General features: G+C 36.6%; 1 protein-coding gene and 2 pseudogenes across 2 annotated transcripts; 1 reads left to right on the top strand and 2 right to left on the bottom strand.

Annotated features, from left to right (window-relative positions):
• Positions 1–9007: 9007 nt before the first annotated feature.
• LOC148693122 (uncharacterized) lies at positions 9008–13112 on the top strand (annotated as a pseudogene).
• Positions 13113–14276: 1164 nt separating this feature from the next.
• LOC148693121 (putative disease resistance RPP13-like protein 1) lies at positions 14277–15674 on the bottom strand. Its single transcript, XM_088680309.1, has one exon. It carries the CDS (start codon positions 15672–15674, stop codon positions 14277–14279), a length of 1398 nt encoding a protein of 465 aa, XP_088536435.1.
• LOC148693120 (putative disease resistance RPP13-like protein 1 pseudogene) lies at positions 15612–21209 on the bottom strand (annotated as a pseudogene). Its single transcript, XR_015952852.1, has 2 exons — positions 20909–21209; positions 15612–17931 (listed from the first exon to the last, which is right to left on the bottom strand). The product of XR_015952852.1 is annotated as a putative disease resistance RPP13-like protein 1 pseudogene (transcript).
• Between the last annotated feature and the right edge of the window lie 253 nt (positions 21210–21462).

Here is a 21462-nt window from a genome sequence, read left to right as displayed (position 1 = left end):
AGACGGATAGCATTAAGCACCAACAGAGTTACAGCTAGCTAATATCCGAACTATTCCAACAAATGCATAGGTGTTCACCTGCACAGAACGAACTTCAAAGGCAGGTTGATTAGCAGGGTCTTCTGCAAATTGCAGCAATCTCTTATGTGTTAGAACATCTTCTGCCCTCTCCACATTCACATACAACGCGTAACTACATAGCAACAACAACAACAATGATACAATTATACAAACATTAATAAACTGCTCCAATTTGGTATCTTTTTCTCCTACTATCACTATTTCCAGCAATACGAATTCGAGAAATGAAAAATTTATAAATACGAAACAAGTAATCATCTGAATTGCGATAAAAGTTATCGAACATACAAATCGAAATTACTACAACATTGAAATTCTTACATGGGGAGTGGTATTTGCAATTAAGTAGGCTGACCAACATATGATGGTGCAAAATCATTGCTGTGAATCAATTACCAATGTCATTTGGGCTGACATTGCTGATTATAATTAATCAACTAGAAATGGAAAACGCAGGATAAGTGCTCTATGTACGGAGTCTACATACACCAAATATAAACCCACATTGTTGTCTTCAGGACTTTCATTGTTAAATGAGCTAATTTCGGGGAGCTAAACACTTCTTCGCTTACCAATTTAGTCCTTCCTGTAATCAAGTACAATGACTAGTGATAACATTTTCAAGAGGGTGAAACAGCAACCACTAACCTGATGGTCTCAAGAGGATCAAGAACAGCCTTGGTCATTGCCCCTACTAAAGCCACGCTTAGGAACTCTCTAACTTCCCTTGTCCTCGAGAAATCCTGAAGCACATCAAGGCACACTTTTTGTGATACCAAAGGCAAAATAGTATGTTTTTTTTTTTCTTTAGGCCCCTAAAATAAAAATACCCACAGAAAAGAATGCACCCAAATAAAACAATACACATTCTATTTAACAGCCAATCCCAAAAGTTCAATTTTTTTTTCCAATATTCGAGCTTTTCAGAAATAGGTGTTTCTCATCTCGGAGACACAACAATTCAACATCAAAAAAGGTAAATGGGCTAAATTCTTCATAAGGGTTCTAGTTTCTGAACAAAAATTATCCATCCATTTCCCTTGATTTTATGCCATTTTCTCAGCAGTCAAATAGACAAATAAGAATCAAAGCAAATCAATTTCCCCTTAAAGTAAAAAAAAAAAAAAAAAAAAAAAAAAAAAAAAAAGTTGTGGGGCTTACTCTGAGGGGTTGGGAGAGGTCAGGGAGCTGAAATCGGAGCTCGGATTTCGAGTGGGCAGCCTCCTTCTCGAGATCAAGCTCTTTGGGAAGTATGGCCTTACTGTACACATCCCCAAAAACCCCACCACCACTGTACTTCTTCTCCTTCTTCAGAGACTGATTCAAATACCATGCTTTTCCTCATCAGTATCAATATAAACATATAAATATATTCAAACAAATGCAGATATCTGTTTTCACAGACCACACGAACACAGAGATCAACACAAAGATCATACTACCCAAGCATTTTGTATACTATTTTCACAGATCCACAGCATGCAGAGATTCAGCAAACGCATGCATCAAAGTGAGTAACGAGAGACATGATTATACCTTTCTTTTTTAGATCCGCCGACCACGGGAATTCCGCTGCTCTCTAAGATGATCAGTTCATCATTTTTCTCGGCCCACATCTCTGATCGAAGTCCCTTGTGGGTGTCGCAGAACCGAGGATTTATGCACTGAGAGTCGAAAAGGTGGAACTAGGCTCGGGTTTGCAGAAGTGAAGGCGTGTGAAATTTTATTGGATGAAGGTAGAAATAGAGAGAAATGAGAGATGGTGCTGGTTTTGATGAATGTGGCTCTGAGATTTTGAGAACGAAATGAAGGATGGAGGCTAGGGTTTTGTTTCTGAATAGGAGACGCAGAGAAGCTGCGAGAGAGAAATGAGGAGGAGGAGAGAAAGCTAAACAGCGCTGAGCCCTGTCTTCGAAAATAGAGGGTCGAGTTTTTGGGCGCCATGCCAAAATTTTAGTCTCCCGCCTCCTTCAATTTTTTTTTTTTTTAATTTATGTATGATTTTTTTTTTTTTTGGTCAAAATGTATGATGCTATTTGAATTTATCGTTTTGACAGAATACGCATTTTACTAGACTAGTTCAACAATCCAACCGTCAAACTTTTTACTATATATTCCAAGGTCACATATGTCAAAAATCACAAAAAAAAAAACAAAATTAAAGACAAATATTTAGAGATTAGATAACTGGGTAAAAAATTTCTACAAACATTTTTTTTAAATAAAAAATAATATTGTTTCATACGATTCATTTGAGGAAAAGAGCCAAAACCCTAAACATTATCAGAATTTAATATTTGCAGTCTGGAAAATTAATTTGAATGATCCGACCGTCAAACTTGTTTTTATATATCTCGAGATCGCATACGCCAAAAATCACAAAAAAAAAATGACATTCAGATATTAGGAAATGGGATGAAACCTTTCAATGATTATAAATGAAAACTCACGATTTAACGGTTATTTTAACTTCGATTTTGCTGATTTTTTACAACTACACTCCTCAACCCTATGAGAGTACAATGAATGAATTCGATCTTCAATTTAAAATATTTGCACTAGTGGATACCACAAAATATTATGTTCTACTTAGTGGAAGTATGAAATAAATTCCATGTGTTTGTTGAATCTATCGTTTTGAAGGGATATGCATTCTACAAAAGTAATTTCAACGATCTAACCGTCAAACTCGTTTGTATATGCTCCAAGATCTCATACGTAAAAAAATCGCAAAAGACAGACATTTGGATATTAGGTAATGGGACGAAACTTTTCGACAGTTATAAACAACAACTCACGATTTAACGGTTATTTTAACTCCTATTTTGATGATTTTTTACAAATACACTCCTCAACCCTATAAGAGTATTATGAATGAATTTGATCTTCAATTTAAAATATTTGCACTAGTGGATACCACAAAATATTATGTTCTACTTAATGGAAGTATAAAATAAACTCCAAGTGTTTGTTGAATCTATCGTTTTGATGGAATACACATTCTACAAAACTAGTTTCAACGATCCAACTATCAAACTTGTTTGTATATGCTCCAAGATCGCATAAGTAAAAAATCGCAAAAAATAGACATTTAGATATCAGGTAACAAGACGAAACCTTTCAACGATTATAAACGAAAACTCACGATTTAACGGTTATTTTAACTCCAATTTTGTTGATTTTTTACAACTACACTCCTCAACCCTATAAGACTACGACAAACGAATTCAATCTTCAATTTAAAATATTTGCACTAGTGGATAGTACTATTTTAATGTTACGAGTAAACAAAGGCATGCAAATTATTTCTTTATCATAGAATACTATATTAAGTTATACACCTTTTTGCTCAACGGTTTTATTTTTAATTTTATGGTCTAATCTTCTCCATATGTATTCTAAGTTACATGATCTATTCATTGTAGAATTTAAATTAAGCATCAAACTTATTTCAAGGATATTCCAGCAACACATGTGACCAATGGTAAATAATTGATTCCAACAAAACCATATGCCTTAAAAATTTATTCTGACAAAGAAAAAATTTTGTCGGAAAAAATATGATTACTTCCGACAACAACTAATCACCCTCTAAAATATAAAAATTTTACCGAGAGGACTTTTTTTCCCTCAAAAATATAAAAACATTACCGAGAAGACCTTTTTTTCCTCAAAAATAGTAAATCAATTTCGTCAACATGAGTAAACCTTCGGAAATAACCATTCTATTTCCGATAAGAACTTTACTCGTTGTTAATACAATTGGCGCCAATTTTTCCTGTCAAACAAAAGTGCATTTCCGACGAAACTTGAGACTTTTTCCAAGGACATTATGTGCGTTGGTAATAAAAATTTGTTTCATGCCATGTTACCGACAACCCATATTTTATGGTCGCAAAATGTGCTTTTTACGATGGTTTTTTGGGGCCATCAGAAAATCTTCGTCGGTAATGACTCCTTTTGTTGTAGTAGAAATCAATGTCTGCAATGTCGCCCACACCTGGGACATGTACCCCACTATTTTGTGTACACAGCTTGTCATCGCGATCAGTTGCCAAATATTTGATGCCATTTACATCGCAACCGGAGTACAAATCTACGCTTAAGGGCCCAATAGCCAAGTTGTACAATTCTTCAGTGTAAGCAAGCGAATTCATCCCCTTCAATTTCTTCACCTAAATGAATGATAAAAAGTTGACATGTTAGTTTACCATTTAAAATTATGCAAATAACCCAAAACACGAACAACTTACATTTTCACGAAACCAATGAGGAAACAATTCACGATGCTTCTTGGCATATAAATGTGCAGGATGTTCCCGCTTCATCAACTCTTCATGCTCATCTAGGTAGGTAATTGTCTCGTCACAATTGTTAAGTACAAACCAATGTGCTACCTCCATGTCTATTTTGTTAAACGACTCACCTCTGATTAGTTCGCCAAAGGGTCGTGCAATTTGGGCAAAAATAGAAAGTTTTTCACTTCTCACACCACCGTCATTATTGTGTTGTTGTCGATTGAACGTAGTCTCAATGTCTTGTAGGTACATTGCACAAAATGTAAGCGACTCAAATGCGACCCATGCCTCCACGATTGATCCTTCGGGCTTTGCCCTGTTCCGTACACTCTTTTTTAATTCTCCTAGTAATATGCATCAATAAAAAAAAAACATATAAAATTAGTCAAATCGTACATACATCACGAACGAAAGAAATTACGGCGATTAAATACCTTTCTATCGGATACATCCATCGATAGTTAACAAGTCCGGCTAGAAGTGCCTCATCCGGCAAATGAATCATGATGTGGATCATGTTTGTGAAGAAAGCTGGAGGAATTTTTTGTTCAAACTTGCATAGTACTTCAATAATATCGTCGCACAACTATTTAACATCGGACTTGCGCAAAGATATTGCAATTAATTGAGAAAAATATCTCACCAACATCATAATCGGCTTCACCACATCTTCAGGCAAGAGGTGTCCAATTCCCACTAGGAGAATGCGTTGAAGTATCACATGACAATCATGACTCTTGAGGCTTGAAAATTTGCCTCCATCCACATTTGCACAATGGTCGATGTTTGAAGCATACCCATCTAGAAACTGTACAGAAGATAGAAACTCCAAAAACTCTTTCCTCTTATCCAGTTTCACCGAAAACGATGCAAGCTTCCTTTTGTCTCCGTCCCTCGTCATCCATAAACCTGGCCTAATGCCCATTTTTTCCATATCAATCTGAGCTTTTATTGTGTCCTTTGTTTTTCCCTCATTGTCTAGTATAGTTATGACCAATGTATCAAACACATTTTTCTCAACATGCATTACATCGATGTTGTGTCTTAATTTTAATTTGGACCAGTATGGGAGCTCGAACAACCTCTTCTCGTGTGTCTGGTCTTGTCCTATTTATGAATTTGCCCAATGGAGCAAAATCCAAACGATTCATCTGAGCCAAAATTTCATCTCCGAACCATTCTCTGGGTCTTGGCCAAAGCTCTGTGCCATTGAAGAAGGCTGCCTCGTTCTGACCCCACTCATGGTCCCACAGCAACCATCTATGATGCTCTAGGTAACAAACTTTTCCCGTGTGCCAACCAAACGTTGTGTTCTCTTTGCAAACAGGGCATGCGTAATAACCTTTAGTGCTCCACCCAGACATCATAGCGTACGCAGGAAAATCGTTTATATTCCACATCACTGCTTCTCTCAAAGTGAACATCTTCCCGGTAAATTTATCGTACGTGGGAACACCATTTTCCATAATTCTTTTAGTTTATCAACCAATAGTTGTAAATAAACATTAATAGACGTGTTCGAATCTTCTGTTATCATTAACGTCATTATCATATATTCTTTTTTCATGCACTTCCAAGGCGGTAAATTGTACGGAATTGCGAAAATTGGCCAAATGTTTATGCTTTTGGTTTAGAACCCCGAACAGATTAAACCCGTATGTCGCAAGTCCCAATCTAACGTTTCGGGGCTCACGTGCAAAATTGGGGTACAATCGATCAAACTCTCTCCAGGCCTCTCCATCTGCAAATGTCTCATAACATCATCATCCACTCGTCTATCCTTATGCCACCTCATGTCGCTTGCAGTGTGCGTCAACATGTACAATCGCTGTAACCTGAACTTTAATGGGAGATAACACATTACTTTTTGTGAAATCTTCATTGTTCTATTCTGAGAGGTCATTTTAAACCGCGACTCATTACATACAGGGCATTTATCCAACGCTTTATTCTCTTTGTAGAATAAAATGCAATTATTTTTACACGCGTGAATTTTTTCATATCCCAACCCAAGACCACGCAACACCTTCTTTGCACTTTTATGATCTGTAGGCAGGAAATTGTCCTTTGGAAGCATCCTCTTGAAAACCCCCAAAAAGTAATCAAAACACTGATTCGGCATACGAAAATCCTTTGCGACCAAGGTAGAATTCTTCCTTGGCCCTTTTTAATAGTTTTTCATATTTTTAAAATGCTTCACTGTCCATGGTAGGAGGGACGTCATCTTCTACTTCCTCATTCGTATTAGAACTAGCGTTTGGAAAAGCATCATTGATAATGTCCATAATTTGTTCTTTTGGGTCCACAACAAATTAAATTGTCTCCACTGCTCGGGTAATGTGTGAGGATGAAGCATGTTGTATTTGTTCTCCATGATGATTCCACTTAGTATAAGTCTCCATCATCCCATTTTTTTACTAAATGGTATTGAATAGTTTCAAAATATTCAATCGTTAAGTTGTTACAATTTCTATAAGGACACCGAATTTGAGTTGAACCCCCATTGTTTGCAATTGCAAAATCAATGAACTGATTTATTCCATCCAAATAATCATTAGCATATCTGTTAAGATAATGTATCCACTGTTTGTCCATATCACCTGCAAACATAAAAAATTCACAAGAGTTATAACAACTTCAATTATGACATGTCACATTATGCATCCGATATAAGTCCTATCTCATTCGAGAATGCACAGTTACGTGCTGTAATTTACGATTCCAACACATTAGATTTTGATCTAGGAAAACTTTAGCAGCATCTCCCTGCAATTCTTCAAGTGCACAGCGTAGATACAAAAAACTACGATGCACCTGAAGAACGCAAAGAGATGCTACCAAATTTCCCACGTTTAAACTTAAATGCGTGAACCGCAAACTACAACATGTAACTATGCATTCTCAAACTGTCCAAAATTTTGGGACAATTCACGAATTAATTGGACCGCAGTCATGCTTTTGCATCCATTCATGAAATCCAACTAATTCTCAAATGAGAAACTAAGCTCATATGAACATTGCAAACCATGTTTTTGTACATAATGTTTGCATACAAATGCATAAACTCACAACAAGTATACACTACATACAACACAATTTAAATGATTGGAAATTAAATAAGTTAGTTAAGAAAATATACCTCCGGGATAAACGGCAACTCTGCATTCAATGCTGATGGAAAATCCAGCAGGAAGGCAGCTGCTGCAATTGTTTTGCAGCTTCTTCCTTCCAACATTCTAGTTAAATTCAGTAAGTAAAAAGACTTTGCGCGACGAATGCACCTCCGCGCAAAACATGGTGCTTCCACTTTTGGCGCCATCCAACCCCCTCTTTGCCGCGTTTGTTATAACACTTTGCGCGACGAAAGCACCGTCTCGCAAAACATGCTGCTTCCACATTTGGCGCCATCCAACCACTTTTTGCTGCATTTTTTATAACACTTTGCACGACAAACAATGGTTCGGCACGCATTACCTTTTAAAAAAAATCATTTAAAATTTTTTTTTGAATTTTTCCATTCATTCTTCAATTTTTTTTTCAAACCACATAAATACTTAATAAATCAAAAACTTATTTCATTTAACCATTTGTGCATAATTATGTAATATAAATATTTATTAAAATGCATTAATTTTATTCAAAAAAAAAACATTAAGTACATGTTTAAGTAAACCGTTCAAAATAAAATACTTCTAATTCATATCTCATTATTAAATAAGCACTAAATTTAAAATAAGAAAAACTATTCTACTCCTCCGCTAGTAGTTATGTTCTCACTGTAGTTCTGCCGCACGTTCATTATCAAATTTCCACTCCAGGAAACAAGATTTGAACATGTTGTCAATTGCCTTCATCAGATTTGGGTTACTTTTGTCAATGTCCCAATTAGGCTCTCAATCAAAAATTAATAAATTAAAATCTCACTATTATATTAAATTTAACAAATATAATTATTATTTAACTAAAAACTTAACACATACAACTAACTCATCAATCATGTCATCTTCAGCTCCTTGGGGATGGCTATCCAAGAATCCCAATCCGCAGCACATTTGACAGGCACCAATGCTCCAACGTCGGACCAAAAGCTGGCGTGCTTATCTAACTTCACCACCCCCATTAATTCGTTAGTAGTGATTCGATAACGGCTCCCACCATAAATGTGTCAAAGACATACCTCAACTCTTTTCTTCTTGTCTATCAACAAAATATATATTCATAATACTAAAGCTAAATAAAAATTTCACACAAATTGAAAATTTACAATGTAAACCTTTTCTAGAACCTTCATCATCCATTGTCTTTGACGAACGCGCACCACCATCAACCATCGCACCAACAATAAAAATAAAAAATTGATTATAATCCGCAAAATTGTAAAGTGTTTCCAAAACGCATTCTGAAGAAGAAGGAAAACAGAAGCGCATATTTATAAATAGGTTAAGGACTTTGCACGACGAACCCTTTTGTCGCGCAAATAAATATGGTTTTGATTCCTCCAATTCACATGCACTGAATGCTCTGACCTAAAAATTGAACGACCTTTAAGTGACGAAGCCTTCGTCGCTCAAAGTTTTATCACCTAGCGCGACGAAAGTTTTGTCGCGCAAAACATACAGATTCGAAATATGGCGATAACGTTATTTGCATTTTTTGCGCTCTTTACACGACAAAATGCCTTCGCCCAAAATTTTGTGTGACAAACATAATGGATTGTAATTATGAAGTCTATGTTTACGTAAACTTCATAATTACAAATAAATATTCAATTATAATAGTTATTCTAAAAATCATTAAAAACTTAAGTGAATTGAATTAATATTCCATGCAATTATGTAAACAACAAAACATGAATTAAACCCTAATTAAGTCCAAATACATAACCGATAAAATGACCTTAAAATTAAATATTGTCCTCAAAAACATAAATTTAAAACTTCTATTTTGATGGTCCTCCATTCTGCTCCACGACATAACACCACTGCTTGTAACCCCCCTTCAATGCCTCCTCTATCAACTTCTTCAACTCATCGTCTATTTCGTCAAGAGTATAGTTATACTATTACACATATATGCAAATAATTAATTCCAATATTTAACAAAACTATATATTTTCTACTTTTGTCACACTTACTAATAATTGATCCATCACCGCCTTCTTTGCATTCTCGGGCACATATTTCCAAGAACACCACTCAGCAGTAGGACAATTAGTCTGCATTGCTGCATCAATCACATACGCAAACTCCACATATTGGCTCATATGATAGGGCACACAGGGCATGCTCTACTCCCGGTTTTTATCCTCCATTCGAGCATGAAGAGAATTGTGAAGAATAAGGAGAGCAAAAGCTTATATTTATAGAAAGGTTAGGCACTTTTCACAACGCAGCCTTTGTCGTGCAAACCTCTGCACTAAATACAATATGGATTCTAATTCCTCTGATTCACATGCATTGAATGCTCTGACACAAAAACTTATTGGACTTTGCACGACCAAGCCTTTGTCGCGCAAGTGTTCCGCGGATTACCATGCACTGAACCCTCTGACCCAAAAATTAAAAACTGATAGACTTTTTTACAATGTTTTGCGCGACGAAGGTTCGTCCCTCATGGGTTTCTAGGACAAAGGTTTTGTCGCGTAAAACCTTGCGCGACAATTGAAATTACATCTCGAAAACAATTTCACAAAATACTGATGTCAATATTAAGGACCACCAGAGTCTGCCATTGCGTACAAAAAAATAAACGAAAATTGAAATAATAATTCGGTGAACGAAATCTGTGTTGTGCAAGGTTTCCTGGGAAAAACTTCGTTGTGCAATGTTTTCGCGACAAAAAAAAAAATACCTGCGGTTTTCTTACTGACAGAACGATGAATATTTTTTTCCGTCATGCAAACACTATTGCGCGACAAAGTCTGCGTTGCGCAAAGTAGCATCTTTCTTGCACGACAAAGCTTTTTTTTTTTGTCACACAAAACTCACTTGCGCGACGAATTCTGCTTTGTCGCTCAAATAGTTTTTCCTACTAGTACTTCATGAGATGACGGGAGACAACCCATGTGCAATCGAGATATCCAGATGTTGAGATTAGTTCAGATGAGATAGTAGTTTGCTCAGAGATCTTGTTCTCTTCTATTCGCAAATGCAAGTGGTGCAAGATAACAAGGAATTCAGACCACTCTTCAGCCGCAATACAAAATAAAAGTTCAAATGTTATAGTTGTTGACGGGACTATAATCCAAGCTGAGGACACTATTGTTATCAGATGTGGAAGTGAAATTAGTTCAAGTCCCGATAAGGAAGGGTATTTAAGCTACAAGTTCAATGTATTGCCTGGTCCTAAAACTTGTCAGAAGCAGTTAAAGATTTGGCTAAAGTACAAAAAACTACCTCAACTATTAGTGTCACGACACTTTCATACCTCATCTTTTAAAATTGACAATGTCATACCTCATCTTTAGAATTTGGTCCAATGTTATACTTTTCGTTACTTGGCTGTTTACTTTTCAGTTAAATGCTGACGTGGCTTGATTCGGGATCCACTTTCTATTAAAAAATCATTAAAATATTATTAAAAACTAAAAAAAATATATTTAATATTATTTAAATATTAAAATAATAATAAAAAGTCGAAAAAAAAAAACCATCAGTTCGTCCCTCCTCTCCCTCTCCCCCTCCTCTCTCTTCTCCACATCTTCATTTTCTCCCCCCACCCTCTCAACCTGCAAACCCAAAAAAAAAAAAAAAAAAAATTTGAAAACCCAACAACCCCCCCCCCAGCGGAAGAACAAGAAGGAGAAGGAGGAGGAGGAGGAAGAAGAAGAAGAAGAAGAAGAGGAAAAAAAGGAGGAAGGAAAAAAAAAATTCCCCCCCTCCCGGTCGGCGCGGAAGAAGAAGAAGGGAGAAGGAGAAGGAGGAAGAAGAAGAAGAGGAAGAAAAAAAAATATTTTGAAAACCCATCAACACCCCCCCTGCGGAAGAAGAAGAAGAAGGAGAAGGAGAAGGAGAAGAGGAAAAAAAGGAGGAAGGAAAAAAAAAAATTTTTTTGAAAACCATCAACTCCCCTGCGGAAGAAGAAGAAGGAGAAGGAGGAAAAAAAAAAAAAAAATTTGAAAACCCATCAAACCCCAAATCCACTACTCTCATCCATTCTCCACATTCTCTTGCGCACCCATCCTCCACCTTCTTTGCGCACCCATCTTCCCACCAACAGGATATAGTTTTTTTTCTTTTTTTTTTTTTTTTTTTTTTTTTTTCTGGGTTGCACGAGGGAGAAGAGTGTGAGTGTGGGTGTGGGGGAAGACAAATTGGTTTTTTTTTTTTTTTTTTTTTTTTGGAGGATTGGCAGGTGGGGGAGGAAGATGAAGATGGAGAGATGAGAGAGGAGGGAGGAGGGGGGAGGGGAGGGACGAAATGAGGGTTTTTTTTTATGTTTTTTTTTTACTTTTTATTATTATTTTAATATTTAAAAAATATTAAATAATTGTTTTTTAGTTTTTAATAATTTTTTAATAGAAAGTAAATCCCGAATCAAGCCACGTCAGCACTTAATAGAAAAATTAACGGAGGTATGACATTGTCATAAATTCGTAGGATGCAATATAACATTGTCAATTTTAAAAGATGAGGTATGAAACTGTCGTGACCCTAATAGTTGAGGTAGTTTTTTGTACTTTACCCTAAAGATTTCTATGAATGCCGAGCATGCAAAATGCTACATTTGCTTGAACATATGGCATAATGTATTGATGTTGTTACCGTTGCTCCTTGCTTCCATAATTTCTGCAACGGATGCTTCTCAGAGTGGTAAAAGAGATCACAAGAGAAGCGTTCAAGTGTACTCTGTCCCCAATGTCGAGCAGTTGTACAGTTTGTTGGAAGAAATCGCTTCCTGCTTAACGTTACGGAGGAAATACTAAAAGCGGATTCTTCACTAAAACACTCCAATAATGAAGTGGCAATTTAGACTCTTATGCAACAATACGATCTTAATCTTATCGTGAACTCTGGAAAACATCTTCGTGGAAAAAAGGCTCGCTCTCAGGTTGATGAAGAAGCTGATAATGCGTCAAATCCATGCCCTCAAGGTAATATGATGGGTTTCGCTGCAATCGAGACACTATACATCTGCAATGTGAGGCATGCAGGAGAATGATGCCTTCGCGAACCAATAACAGTGTACCTCAACACTGTTTAGGATATGACAAGCTTTTGTGGTGCATATTGGCATGCGCAAGGGGTTGCACAAAGTGATTCTCACCGCATGTGCAGCTGCGAGACTTTTAAACCAATCTCAGAGCGCACCATCTCTAGAATCTCTATATCAGCTCATTAAAACAATCGACATGAACAAGTTATCACCGAAAAGTGTATTGAACAGGGGAGAACATTGGAGGATGTTATTGCAAAATGGCTTGCAAAGTTGAACAACAGATAAATTGATCGAACGGGGATGCCCCTGAATCATGCTGAGGCGATAACTTCTGGGACACCTACGTGCAATTACTGTTACGAGAAACTGATCTCCTTCCTCTTGTACTGGTTTCAAATTTCGATTCCCCAAATATCATCTACCCCAGAGGCATCAAACAGGGATTGCTAGTAATTGCTGGTATGGATATGCATGTTGGACACAGCACCGTAATGAATAACATGCTTGTAAAGAAATCATGTGTGCCGACCAACGAGGGGTACTAATGTAGATTCTCTCTTGTTTCGTCGGTTTTGAGAATTAGAAATATCTTTTTTGGACTTTCTGGCAGCCAAAATTTATGTTTCAGAGTTGTTTACTTTTGTTTGCTTACAATATTCACGTACATATCATTGCACGACTCCAAACCTACACACGCGAAGCAACTTGAAAACTTTCATGGCTCTATGCATCCCTGAGGGCTTTATGAAATGGCAATCATTTGATTAGACATGATCAATAGATAAGATCATCTTGCAATACTAATTACAGAAATCAAATTTGTATTGATTGAGATCGATTAGTAAACAGCGGGAACCTAACCATACCCAAATGCATTGTTTGTTGCTCGACAGCAACAAATTTTTGTATGCCATGCTAAATCTCTCTTCTCTATCAACCAGATCTCTATTCACATTTGCCAAGGTAATGAAGATAAGGCTGTTCCATATTTTACAAACCAAACGTTTGAAAAGTACCAAAACCTACCTCTCAATAGACATAATTTGAAAACAAACTTGAAAAAGGAAATTCGGAAACTAGAGCTCATAAACTTGTTGAAAATTTAAATCTCATTCTTCAGGATTGGCACCGACGAGAATTGTCTGTCCATCTCATTAGCAGAGCTTTCACCCAAGACTAGTTCGATACAACAGACTGTCATACAATATAACCACCACAAGACACGAGGGAGTAAGAAAAAAGGGAGAGTAGAGCCAACACTGAAACAATTCCACTCCAATTTCAAGCCTTCTAAGAGATGGTAGCTGTCCCAATGCTGGCATTGAAAAACAACATTCCCAAGCCACAAGTCCAGGAGTAACAAGATGAGAGAACGGACGAGTCATCTCCTAAACAATTTGGAAATTCTGTACCTCCGTGTCTGTATCGAAAGAGTACCTGTAAAATTTGTTATTACGTGAATATTAACATTCAGAAATGTTTATGATTTAAAATTCACACAGCCATATCATAATTAAACACATAAACGCACTTTGATGAATTTCGTACCATTCATCCAGAAGTCTTATGTTGGGGATGTGAGAAATCTTGGCCAGATCTTCTCCCGTGTCTCTCTGGCATCAATGTTTTAGCAAAGGGGATCCCGAGATTATTATATGAGAAAGAGAAGTGGGTAGCCCTTCATCTGGCAAGCTCTGGAGTTGAGGACAATAAGAAATTTTACACGTGCTCTTTCGACAGTCAGTGGGCAGCCCCTCTTGTGAAAATGATCAAATTATCAGATCCTGCTTCGTCGACATCCAGTGTGAGAGAAGTGTGTCTTTCCAGAGCACACCGCAGACGGTCTGCGTCCAGTTTTTTACAACTCCAGATTGTGAGGGAACTCAAATTAGACGGCAGTCCCACTTCGGGAAATGATTCCAATTCTGGACACTTACATATGAACAAAGACCCGAGAGATGGGAGATGTTTGTGCATCTCTTCTGGCAGTGACCTGAATTCGCTACATTCAGTGATTTCCATATAATTCAACTTGGGCGCTTGCAGTCCTCCCTGGAAACCCACAAATTGTGGGCATCCTACTATCCGCAACACATTGAGGGCTGGGAAATTAGATTTGGGAAATGATTTAAATTCTTCACACCATCCTATGGACAGAGACTGAAGAGACCGGAGATAAGCGTCCCACTCTGCTGGCAGCGAGTTCAAATTCTTACATCTATAGAAATCTATCTCAGTCAGGTTGGGCGCACACAGCCTTCCACCATCGCGGAAACCCACAAACTTTGGGCATTCCAATATTTCCAACTTGTACAGCGATTGGAGTTCAGATTCGCGTGGAAAACTTTCAAATTCCAGACAATCTCGTACTTTCAACTTGTACAGAGATGGGAGAGAGATTTGCATAACTTCTTGTGACCACAAGTTTTTAGACCTGGACATAGATATCTCCTTCAATTTGGGCTCACGCAGTTCTTCACTACCCACAAAACATACCAGATGCGGGCAATCTGATATTTCCAACTTGAGTTCCATACGGAATTTAGTGCATTCTTGCGAATAATCAACATCCTTCAAGCTTTGCCGTTCAAGTCTTGGGAAGGAGACTAACGGTATTTTCACCGTTAGTTCTGGACAGTTGTCCAGAATAAGCTCGCAAAGGTTAGGAAAATGTCCTCCTTCAACTGCAGGGAAACACCAATCTTTCCATATCTTCATATTCCCGAACCTCAGAACCTCCAGAGATCTAAATGCAGGCTTAACTCCCCCATAAAACTCAGGGCCCACTGATTGCACTCCATTCAACCCATCAATTTCAAGCTTTTTGAGGGAGGGTAGCTGCCCCAATGCTGGCAGGGAGGAACAATATTCACAAGTCTCAAGTCGGAGAGTGACGAGATTAGAGAAAGACTCATCTCCTAACCAATCTGGAAACTTTGTACCTCCATATCCTTTGATACCCAGTTCTTTTAGGTCTGTATTGGGCTGCAGGTTGCCCAGCACTTGGCCATTGTTTTGAGAATCGGCAATGCCACCTTCCCATATCAAAATTAATACACTGAGCTTCTTGTCACTCAGTTTGGCCTGCAAAGCATCCTCTGCGCATTTGATATTTTGAAGCCCTGAAACATGAAGCATACCCCCCCGCAAATGCTGAAGCCCCTTTAACTCAGCAATGTCTCCCCCAGTATCTTTGCTCAAGAAAAATTCACCTTCTAATGTTTGGAGATCTTTCAATTTGCCCACGTGGAGGGGCGTCTTTTTTATCTGCGTACCTCTGAAAGCAAGATGGCGCAAGTTGATTAGTCTTCCCAAATTGACGGGTAATTCGGCTAGTAATTTACACTCCCGCAACAATAATGTTTGTAAATTACACAAACTGCATATCGAGTCCGGTAATTTCTGGATTGGAGTCGTACACAAGTCAAGGTACCGTAGATGCTTTAAGTTGCTAACCGAATCAGGCAACTCCTTGATATCATCCCCTCGGAGTTTGAGAACTCTTAAACACTGTAGCATTAAAAGGAGATCCAGTTGTACTGTCGGGAATGAATTGAGGTCTCCAAGAATGAAGGTGCGCAGATACTTAGCTTTATAAATAGTGTTAAATCTCTCAGAACCAATAGCAGATGATTCTGTATAAGAAAAATGACGGCCCTTGCTCACAATGTCTGATGAATAGTTGTGGTCTTCCAACCTAATGCAAAATTCTCCATATACATATGCCGCCAAATCATGAATCAGATCATGCATGATGAAACAATCATTTGATGACTGAAAAAGTGATCGTGAGATTAGCTCATTGAAGTATTTCTCTCCAACATCTTCCATCTCAGACTTCTTTTGGGGTTGTAAAAGACCTTCGGCCATCCACAACAAAATTAAGTCAAACTTGTAAAATCTCTGACCTTTGGAAAATATCGAACAATAAGCAAAACATCGCTTCAGCATCGGAGACAAGTATTGGTAGCTAAGCCATAAAGCAGGCAGAATGTCAATCCTTGTATCTGATAACTCCCACATATCACTTTTTAGCACATTTTCCCATTCCTTTACATTTGGTTCAGAGCGTAAGAGACCACCGAGAGATTTTGCAGCTAAAGGAAGGCCTTTACACTTGCTAACAATTTGTCTTCCAATTACCTCAAGATTCGGATCTACAGTAACACCTGCATCTTTGTAGGCATGTTGTGCAAATAAAATCCAACAGTCTTCGTCAAGTAAGTGCTTTAAATGGTAGGTTTGATGACTACCCATCGTAGCTGCAACACCTTCATTCCGTGCGGTCACAATGATCTTACTTCCAAGAGCTCCAGACTTGAAGGGGCGCCTTAAGAAATCCCAAATATTGTAATTCTCGTTCCAAACATCATCAAGAACAAAAAGAAACTTCTTCCCTGCCAAAGCATCTTTGAGTTTAACTTGAAGCTCGTTTAAGTCTCTGGTATCACAAGTTTGTGAAGTGACTGATGCATAAATTGTTTGCGTGATCTTAACAATGTCAAATTCATCAGAAACACAAACCCATGCTTGGAGCTCAAAATGTTGCTTCACTTTATCATCGTTGTATAAGAGTTGAGCAAGGGTGGTCTTTCCGATCCCACCCATGCCCATAATGGGAATGATGCCAATCTTATTACAAGTAACATCATTTGATAACAACAATTTAATGATGGCTTCCTTGTCGTGATCTCTTCCATACACATCACAGCCTTCTACTAAAGAAGTTGAAGGCAATGTTTGTGAGATTCTGTGACTACCACGTTCTTTCAAACCACAGGCATCTTTTTGTTTTGAAATGAAGCTTAGCGACTCAAGAATTTCCTTTATCTTGCTGTCTATAGACTCATTAAGAGCATGGAAAGGAGCAGAGATGAGGTCTTGTACCCTGCTTGTGCTACTTCCAGATTCAGCTTCGATTTTCCGCCTCGTCGCTTCAGTCTTGATCTCGCCCAGTAGTTCCTCAGCATGAAGGACTGCCTCTTTAAGCTCATGTAGCCACTGCTTCACAACTGGGTTACTTAATTGCTTTCTCTCGGCATCATCATAAACAACATTGACAGACATCAACTCGATCCTCAACTGCTTCAGCAACCCATCAGTCTCTGTCTTTCCTCTGATGAAGTTCTTGACCTCCTGAGAATCCATCTTTTGAAAAAGTGACTGAAAGAAAGCGGAGAAGAATGCTCCGCCTATCACCTCTAGAGCCATGATCGATCGATGATGTTGTTTGCAAATGGAATTTAGTGTTTTGCAAAAACAACTGAAGAAAGGTTATGCTTTTGCTGAATTGTAATCTTGTGCACCAAAATTTTTCTGTGAGTGACTTCTCTGTGACTTAACCAGCTTTTGACACAAGTCCACGCGACCTTACGTTGTATGCGGAGTCAACTCTCTGAAAGAAAAAAATAACAAAATAAAGAACCAAGGGCTCGTTAAATTTCTCTTTCCTCAAAATCGAATTCAATTAAGTATGAATTCTGTCTCTCTGGATCTCCTAAGGACCTAAACATCCCTGCAAAATAACCTTTTCTTTATGGACAAGGATGATCACCAGATCCTTTTCTTAGAGATTCTGTGATCTCACCCATTTATCGTATACCATGCGATTAGTTTTCGTTAGATACTATTTATATTTAATTTTAAATTTTAAATTTTGAAATGATTTCTAACCACACTATATACGATGAACAAATGAAATCACGGGATTCCTAGAATTCTTAAAAAAATATCCAAATTCTTTCCCTTCTTTTTACGATTCTACAAAAAGTAGGCATTTTTAACGTTTTTTTACTAAAGATGTTGCCAAAACGAATGAGTATTTTTTAAAATTTAATCCTAATTTCAAAAATGTCAAATTTTATTAAAAGTTTCAAATATATACAAATTTTAACTTAAATAGACACAAACATTCTCAAACTTAATAACCAACTAAATTATAATCTTTTTAGTCAAAATAGTTTATGAGATTGACATAACTATTCAATCTAGTCGTTAACAATGAAAATCGATGTAGTGTCCTTGAATTAATCTATAATTGATCTGTTAGTGTGATGATGGAAAGACCAACTTCAACCCTTGGAGAAAGTACCAAATTTTCCCTTCTATTCCCCTTCCATTTCTCTCCACCCTTGTTCTAAAATTGCGTTAAGTGTTAAAGTCTAAAAAAAAAAAAAAATCTAACAGTAAAAAAAAAAAAAATCTAGCGGTCCAAATTTAAATTCAACTAAAATAATTTAAAAAAAAATAACTCAAAACTCTCCCAAATTCAAATCCCACATTCAAACTCTTCCATAGTGTTTCATGTATCAATTTAGTGATTTTTCAATATTTATTAGAATTTAGATATTTTTAAATTAAAATATTCATAAAATTAATTTAGGATAGCCTACATAATTTTATTTATTATTATTTTTTTTAAAAGCCTAAATTCATTCTTTAATAATCTAGAGCTAAAATTTAGGCCAAAAGGGTTGGAACAGAAAAACTATTACTGGGTTAAAACCTAACTTTCCTAGGCTAAAAATTTTAGGTTTTACTTCAAAAGTTGGAGATGGTCTAGTAGTAAGAAAAATAAAATTTATAAAATTCGCTACATAAAAATAAGGCTTATTAGTTGAAATGCCCCCTGAAACTGTCATTGAGTCTTAGTTTACTCCCTAAAACTGGTTTTGTCTCACTTTGCCCCATGAAATTGACATTTTCAACTCTGTCTCACTTTACCCACTTTTGTTGATGGACTATTAAATTTAAGGGTGTTTTAGATATTTCAATTTTTACACATTATTTACCCCTGGCCTACACACTAAACAAGTCTCAATTTTTTTTTTTTTTTGACAACTCTAATTCAAATGCATAAATTTTAGGAATTTTTAAAAAATAAATTCTTTAATCAATAGAAAAATTCTGAGCAACAAATCATTTTATCAACCAAAATAAAAGTTATATTTGTTCGTAGAATCATTTCACTTGCAAGACATCCATGTATTGGTTTGAAACTTTACAATTGAAAAATATTCATTACAACAAAATCATTATACCATTAAGCTATCCTACCCAAAATACTTCCCAAACCAAAAAAATCATTTAAATCAGATGTGCACAGTTTGAACAGGCTCATGCATGGTGGAATCAGTTCTCAACAATGCGAAATTTTTTGTTTCAAACTATGCACATTTTCTTTAAATAATTTTTTTTGGTTTGGAAAGTATTTTGGATATGATAGCTTAATAGTATATGATTTTGTTGTAATGAATATTTTTCAATTGTAAAGTTTCGAGCAAATACACGGATGTCTTGCAAGTGATGCTCTACAAACAAATGTAACATTTATATTGGTTGATACAATAATTTTGTTGCTCGAAAATTTTCTATTAATTGAATAATTTATTTTTAAAAATGCCCAAAATTTATGCGTTTGAATTAGAGTTGTCAAAATTAACATTGAGACTTGTTTAGTGGGTGGGATAGAGGTAAATAAATGATTAAAAAACGAAATGTCTAAAATACTCTTAAATTTAATAGTCCATTAACGAAAATGGATAAAGTGAGATAAAAGAGTTAAAAATATCAGTTTCATGAGATAAAACCACTTCCAAGAGGTAAAGAGACTCAACGACAGTTTCAAGAGCATTTCGACTAATAAGCCTAAAAATAAATAAATAAAAAAAGATTAAAAGAAGAAGTCGTCTTCTTCATTTGGTGGGTAAATCCAACAGACATGCCCAAATCAAAAACCCTAACCTACCTAAACCCTTATTCTCTCACAATCCCAATTCTCAACCTTCCAATCTAAATTTATGCATCCTAAGATAAATTTACTGGTTCTTTCTTAAATTTTCCTTTTTGAATTGGGTTTGAAGATTATAGAGAATTAATGCGATTCGTGAAGACTTTGATAGGGCTGAGACTCGGGTCATGGAAGAAGAGAAGGCGTTGAAGGCATAATTAAAATTCGACTGCTCCCACTTGCAGTCATGTCGATGATGAGGGGGTGAAAGAGGATAGGGTTATGGTGGTGGAGTGTAGGAGCGAATGTAAAGTTGGACAAGAGCTTGAGTCAGCGATTGCTAAAAAGCTTTTAATTTATTTAGTTATTAAGTTTGAGATTATTTATGTCTATTTGAGTAGAAATTTGTATAGTTTCATATAAAATTTGTATATATTTAGAAGTTTTTATAAAATTTGTATAGATTTAGAAGTTTTTATAAAACTTGTATATATTTGAAAGTTTTTACAAAATTTGACATTTTAAAATTATAAGTTACTTTTTGATTATATTTGATAAATACTCAAAACTAATTGTGAAAGCATTGCAAGGGACCCAGATGAGAAAATTGAATTCAGAGAAAAACCCAGATGAGAAAACTAACCTGAAATTACAAATCAGATCAGAAATTCGGATTTTTGCCTGAGAAAATCAAATGGTCTCTCTCAACCCGATGTGATTGGGATAATTCAGCCTTGGTCTCGGTCCTCTGCGCCTGAGTCTCGAGATAGGCCACAAAGAACGGAAGTGTTTAACAGTGTTTATAATAAAGATAGGCCACAAAGAAATAAAGCTCACGCAGTTTAAGGCTCCTCCCATGTGTTGCGTGTATCACGAGGTTTTTGGCATTTTTGTAGACTGTCTTTGTTGACCAATAGATTAATCTTTTTTCAAGTACTTGTGTCGGTGTTACTTTCTGTTAATTATAGACTTGGGTGTCGGTGCCCTTTGTTTTCAACTGTTACTTTCTGTTAATTCTTAGTGCCACTCATGGCTGCCTGAAGAATAGTTGCAACCGCGTCCAGGCTCACTTCAGACTGAGCTTCGTTAGCTTTGGGAGGTCGATCATTTCCATCCTTCTTCGACTTGCCGATTATCATCTTATATTTTTCGTTCTTGTCCTAATCAAATACCAAATCATGACCAGCAGATTCTGAA

This window comes from Pyrus communis, chromosome 11 (genome assembly GCF_041283825.1).
Source record: "Pyrus communis isolate YQ-2024b chromosome 11, ASM4128382v1, whole genome shotgun sequence".
In the NCBI taxonomy this organism is placed as follows: Eukaryota; Viridiplantae; Streptophyta; class Magnoliopsida; order Rosales; family Rosaceae; genus Pyrus; species Pyrus communis.
Note: the sequence above shows the minus strand (reverse complement) of the source record. Positions and strands in the feature narration are given on the sequence as shown.

What these genes read in the sequence shown, in the direction of transcription:
- LOC148693121 (XM_088680309.1), bottom strand. Translation starts at nt 15,674, where the DNA reads ATGCTTCATGTTTCAGGGCTTCAAAATATCAAATGCGCAGAGGATGCT.